General features: G+C 38.0%; 1 protein-coding gene across 25 annotated transcripts in view; it reads right to left on the bottom strand.

Annotated features, from left to right (window-relative positions):
• LOC144967440 (protein phosphatase 1 regulatory subunit 12B-like) overlaps positions 1–6,000 on the bottom strand; it is a 91,164-nt gene that overhangs the window by 34,792 nt on the left and 50,372 nt on the right. For all 25 annotated transcript variants that reach the window (XM_078904690.1, XM_078904691.1, XM_078904694.1 and 22 more), the window contains 4 exons: positions 5,168–5,282; positions 3,939–4,139; positions 3,245–3,333; positions 1,600–1,653 (listed from right to left, as the gene is read on the bottom strand). In XM_078904690.1, coding sequence (XP_078760816.1) covers positions 1,600–1,653; positions 3,245–3,333; positions 3,939–4,139; positions 5,168–5,282 — 459 coding nt within the window. The remainder of the gene's footprint in view (positions 1–1,599; positions 1,654–3,244; positions 3,334–3,938; positions 4,140–5,167; positions 5,283–6,000) is intronic.

Below are 6,000 nucleotides of genomic sequence, written 5' to 3'. Positions count from 1 at the left end.
CTTTACTATCAACTTACTTGTGTCAAACTTTTAATTAAGTTTACAAAACTAAATAAATAATATCTTCAGTTATGATCACAGAGTCCACAATAGGAGAGCTGTCAAGAGAGAAATATTGGATAACTAGCCCTTGCTTCAAGTTCAAATTCAACGTCTTTATTTGGAAAAGGCGAATTGCCCACCACTGCATGTTTTATACATTTATGTGGTGACTTTCTCCATTATTGTGTTATTGAGGTGAAAAATAAATGTTTAATAGCTGATCCTTATTGTGTTTGTTGGTAAAACCTAGGATTTCTGGTGGGAGAGTGTTTCATTCCTAGATGGTTATTGGGAAGAGACTTTTTATATTATTTGTTGGTTCTGTGTGTTGGAATTGTGAACTTACTGCTATGATAATTTCTTGTGAATGTACAGTGTTGCTTAACCGTAAAGGATAGGACGGTGCTGGATGACGACATATTATGCTACAAGATCAAACAATAGAAATGAATAGCTGAGGTTTTGTTTTGTTTTTTTTAAAAATAGAATGACACTAGAAGTAATGAGAAAACCTCTTTTCGTCATGGAAATAATACCTCCATTAGTGATGTGAGCCAACAAGACGGATATCCTTGAGTAAATGAACACAAAAAGTGAAAACCGAGTAATTCTATCAAATACTTCCAAACTTTTTTTTTTTTTAATTTGTCTCACAAGAAAGTATACTATATAAAACTATACATTTTTATTGCAGGGTTGCCAATTCGAGAGGCAAAAATTTACTGAACCTTTACATAAACACAGAGACTGACTCCATTCTGAGTGCTGTACTCCTGTAAAAAGACATTATGAAGTGACTTCTTTTCCTGTTTAGCAGGTGATTGGAAAATAGAGTGAGGCTTTGTAACATACTGAATGCCATAAATATACGGAAAATTGGCAACCTTGTTATTGATATTGAAATTGTATAACAAACGTCAAGTGTTCCGACAGGAAGAAAAGGGCGGAGGGTTGGGGGGGGGGGGGGGGGGGGGGTTGGAGGCACGTAAAAAAATCTCAACTGAACCCGGAGTCAGTGTGTGTGGCGCATTACATACAAATATGCTCAATGAATGTGAGAGTGAGAGTGTGAGAGAGAGAGAGAGAGAGAGAGAGAGAGAGAGAGAGAGAGAGAGAGAGAGAGAGAGAGAGAGAGAGAGAGAGAGAGAGAGACAGAGAGAGAGAGAGACAGAGGGGGAGGGAGAGAGGGGGGGGAGGGGAGAGGGGGGGGAGGGGAGAGAGGGGGGAGGGAGAGGGGGAGGAGGGAGAGAGGGGGGGAGACATACATATATATATATATATATATATATATATATATATATATATATATAAATGAGAGTAGAGAGAGAGAGAGAGAGAGAGAGAGAGAGAGAGAGAGAGAGAGAGAGAGAGAGAGAGAGAGAGAGAGAGAGAGAGAGAGAGAGAGGGGGGGGGGGGTGAATGTGCATAGGGAGAAGAACAAAAGAGGTAGGATCGGATGGAGGAAAGAAGGTAAGAAAGGGGCCGTGGAAGGGATAATAACAGTAACAGTGGAAGAGACAATAATAGTGGAAGAGATAATAATGGAGATTCACTCACCTCATCCTTCTTTTCCTCCTCTGCTTTGTTCTCTTTAATTTTCTCTCCATCCTCCTGTGGACAGATTATTAAATGTATTGATCAAGAGATCTTAAGACTGAATCCAACCACGAACTTACAAAAAACTAACACTAACCATAAACTTTACAACAACAAAAACAACAAACTAGCTTGGCAGACACTGGTCCACATTACTATGAAGTCTATTATAAATAAGAAATATACATCAAAATGTGGCTCTGGAGAAGGGGGAGAGTTTCGTTTACCTTCCTGTGTGTAAACATAGTCAATTCTTCTACTAATACAACAATTGTTTTTCATTATCACATGAGATTCAATTTCAACTCTTTTCAATCTTCAAACTCCATTATTAGCAGATGGTGAAGACCGTGACTAATGCTTGTATCAATACTAAATGTTTTCCATTATCAAGAGCACTTCAATCTCAACCTCTTAACAACTCAAGTGGCAGTTGGTGAAAACCAGCTTTGGCCGATGATTTTACTTCCTTGTCATAACCAGGATGCTTCTCTAGGTCCCCATAGTTCAGTTGGTAGAACACTCGTTTCACACACAAAGGGACTGAGATCGATCCCAGGTGCAGTCGAGATTTTTTTCTGAACCCCCTGTCTGACCAGGAGTGACTGGTAGCTGGGTCTGTTAGATTTGCTGGAAAATACTTTGCAATAGACTAGCATCCTATCCAAAGGATAGCAAGCAATTGCTATTGTCCGTTTCACGCTATAGACACCTGGATAAACTCAAGTTCCATGGGCCTCATGGCTCTGAAGGACTACTTCTTTTTTTTTTCTCCAATGTGATTGTGGCGATACAGAAAAAAATATTCTGTGAACGGTAAACAATTTTGTTTTTAAGGGTTTTATGGCTTGAAACACATTAAGGTCATATCAGCGCAAGTAAAAAGGAATAAAATGGGATAGCAAAAAGTTCTAGAATTAAAATTAAAGCACCCAAGAAAACGTAAGACAAAGGGGAATTGGTTCAAATAAGAAACAGGTGTAGATTCCAAGAGCACACTATCAAAGTACAGTTTGAGATCACTAAAAGTCCCATCCAGACAAAAGCACCGGTCCTTACTAAGAGGAATACACTTAAATGTTTTACAAATCATATACAATATAAAGAAAACATAATACAATACATAACAGAGAATTGATTTACAAGAAAAAAATATCATCTCCCAAAACTAACTATACATTTCATTTGACTGTTTCCCTCTCAGCCAGGGCATCTGGCCAGGACCAGGACCATGATAAGACCAAGTAATCTCATTCCAAGACAAAGACAGAAAGCAAATCCTGGGTTCGAGCTTCGCTCGGCGCATAGTTGAATCCTTGGAAAATACTCTTAACTCACATTCTCTCACCGTACTCGGCTGTAAAATGAGTACCAGCGTGGTCTCTATCAGAAAAAAATAATAATATCGCCTTACAAGCGTTCAAGCGTTATGTCTCGTTCTACATGTTAAGTGTTGCTGTTGGCCAGGGACCCATTGTAAAGCGCTTTGAGCATGTTTAGTGGATATTGCGCTATATAAAAAATCAAATTTTTTTTGTTTTGTTTTTTTAATTCCACCCCTCCTGCCTCCCCCTAAATGACACTCTAGTATTTTTGAATTCCTTACATCGTAATCCATGACAATCCCTGTTGACCTCCTTTCCCTTCGTTGTCGCCTGGCACGGACGGCATGAATTTCCTTCTTCTCTTCTTTACCTGGTCCAAGTAAATAAATAAATAAATGAATGAATGAGTGAATGAATGAATGAATTAATTAATGAATGAATGAATGAGTGAATGAATGAATGAATTAATTAATGAATGAATGAATGAAGGAATGAATGAAAGATTGAATGAAAAAAAAATAAAGAAATAAAGAAAGAAAGTAAAAAAGAAAGAAAGAAAGAGAGAGAGAGAAAGAAAGAAAAAAAGAAAGAAAGAAATACGTAGATTAGTAATTAAATTACTTTTTTTTCCATCTAAATGGAAAAATTGTCTTTCAAGTGTATCCTGAAAAAAGGATCTGACATAATCCAAGCATGTTTGTTTGTTTGTTTTTAAGGGTTTTACAGCACTTGCAACACATTAAGGTCATACCAGCACCAGTAAAAAAGAAGAAAATGGGATTGTAAAAATTTATAGAATTACAATTAAAAAAACAATAAATACATCACTAAATTCCAGATAGTCTATCTGGAATTTAGTAATGTATTTATGTCTTTGTTATTGGCTGAAGAAGGGTTTTGAGCGTGAAACGTTTCGTGTTCGGTATTTGTTCTTTTTTGAAGCTGTTATATTCATTTTTTGTTTATGACAATTACCTTCAGCATCTTTGTCCTTCCTGCTAGATTCCTCCATACTAACTCTGGGAGTGGTCAAATCCACTGAGTCACCGTTGCGTAGCCGAGAGCTTCTGAAGGAAGAGGAACGATTCACCCCCTGACTAGTGGAGGAGGATCCATCTGTGGGTGTGCTAGTGGTAGTCAGGAGGGAACTGTTTCTTTGGCTACGGGGGATATAGTCTGATGGAAGACAAAATAAACAGAATGGATGTTACACTAAGTCTTCTTGTGATTGGCTGATAATAGATAGAAGTCATAAGAAGCTGACGGGGTTTCTGATAGCTCAGTTGGTAGAGCACTCTCTTCACAATCAAAGGGACCTCGATCGATCCCTGGTGGAATCGAGATTTTTTCTGACCCCCAGCAGTGATTGGGTAGCTGGGTCTGTTAGATCTGGTGGAAAGTACATTGCGAAAGACTAGCATCCTATCCAAAGGGCAGCAGGCAATTGCTATTGTCCATTTCACACTATAGAAACCAAGATAAACTCCGGCTCCATGGGTCGAATGGCTCTGAAGGACTACTTTTTATTTTTTAAAAAGAAGCTGACAGTCTCCACTCATTAATGCATTGATTGGCTGAATGACTTAAAGCTGTTCACTGGCATAGTCAGGATGTCCAGGGAAATCCAACCTTAAAATATCCTACCTTCATGCCATACCTACAACGTTCAATACGCTTTAAAAAGACAATCTTACTTAAAATAGGTTGTACCTCAACACAATCCATATTTTAAAGTAAGAGCAGAGGTGAAAATGACTCACAAAAAAGGAGGAAATTTCTCATAATCATCATGATCCATCCATGCAACTATTATCTATAAATTTGAATTTCATTAAAATTTACTGAAATGTAACCCAAAATGTGTCTCACAGCAATTTTTGACAACATTCGGAGGAATTTCAAAAGTTTAAAACCTGATAGCAACATATAAAATCTTATCTACTTAGAGAATGGTACCATGTGATTATACAATGTCAAAGGCCACCACCCATCCGCATTTTCACTTTAAAAAATACTCATATGATTTGTTGATCATCATCTCATTCATCTGTATTGTTTCATTCATCCTGTTTGTTAATAAAGGGGAAATCTGAAACGTCCATTCTATCTGTTTGCGTAATTAAACTGAAGCTTACATTCAATTTCACATTTGTTATTTATTTCAATTCAATATAAGGCAAGCCAGTGAGTCAGTTCAGACTTACTTGATGTGAGGTCGGAGGATCCTGTGTGGTCAGAGGTCAATGAATTTGTATCCACATCATGCCTTGCCCTGCGATGACTGCTACGAAGGTTGGAGGTAGTGTCTGTACTGGCCAGCTGGTTGGATGAACACATAAAATGACACAGTGGATTATTCATGAACAATGTTTTAGTTTTTAAGGGTTTTCACGGCGCTTGCAACACATTAAGGTCATATCAGCGCCAGTAAAAAGGAAGAAAATGGGATAGTTATAATTAAAGCATCCAAAAAAAGGTAAGACAAAGGGGAATGGTACAAATAGGAAACATGTAGATTCAAAGAGCACACCATCAAAGTACTTAGTTTGAGATCACCAAAAAGTCTCATCCAGACACAAGCACAGATCCCCACTAAGAGGAATACACTCAAATGTTTACAAATCATATATAATATGTAAAAAAACATAATATAGTGCATAACAGAGAGATGATTAACAATGAAATATCTCCTAAAACTAACTATACATTTGACTGTTTCCCTCTCAGCCAGGGTGTCCAGCCAGGGCAAAACCAAGTAATCTCCTTCCAAGACAAAGACAGAAAGCATGTTGTAAAACAGATATAGGGGAATAGAAGACACAGTAAGGGCCTCCCTGCCCACTATTAGAGGTCATGAACCCCACCCAGCCTGCCCACTATGGGAGGTCAGGAACCCCACCCTGTATTCATGGACAAAAAGGGATTAAGTTTTGACAATTGTGTGGGGGGACGTGTGGGAGATGTGGGAGCAACAGCTTACCCATATATAAAATTAAAAAAAACAAAACAAACTTGGCCATTTATATAGCTCAATATC

This window comes from Berghia stephanieae, chromosome 3, assembly GCF_034508935.2.
Source record: "Berghia stephanieae isolate SIO BIC M18660-M18661 chromosome 3, UCSD_Bste_1.3, whole genome shotgun sequence".
NCBI lineage: Eukaryota > Metazoa > Mollusca > Gastropoda > Nudibranchia > Aeolidiidae > Berghia > Berghia stephanieae.
Note: the sequence above shows the minus strand (reverse complement) of the source record. Positions and strands in the feature narration are given on the sequence as shown.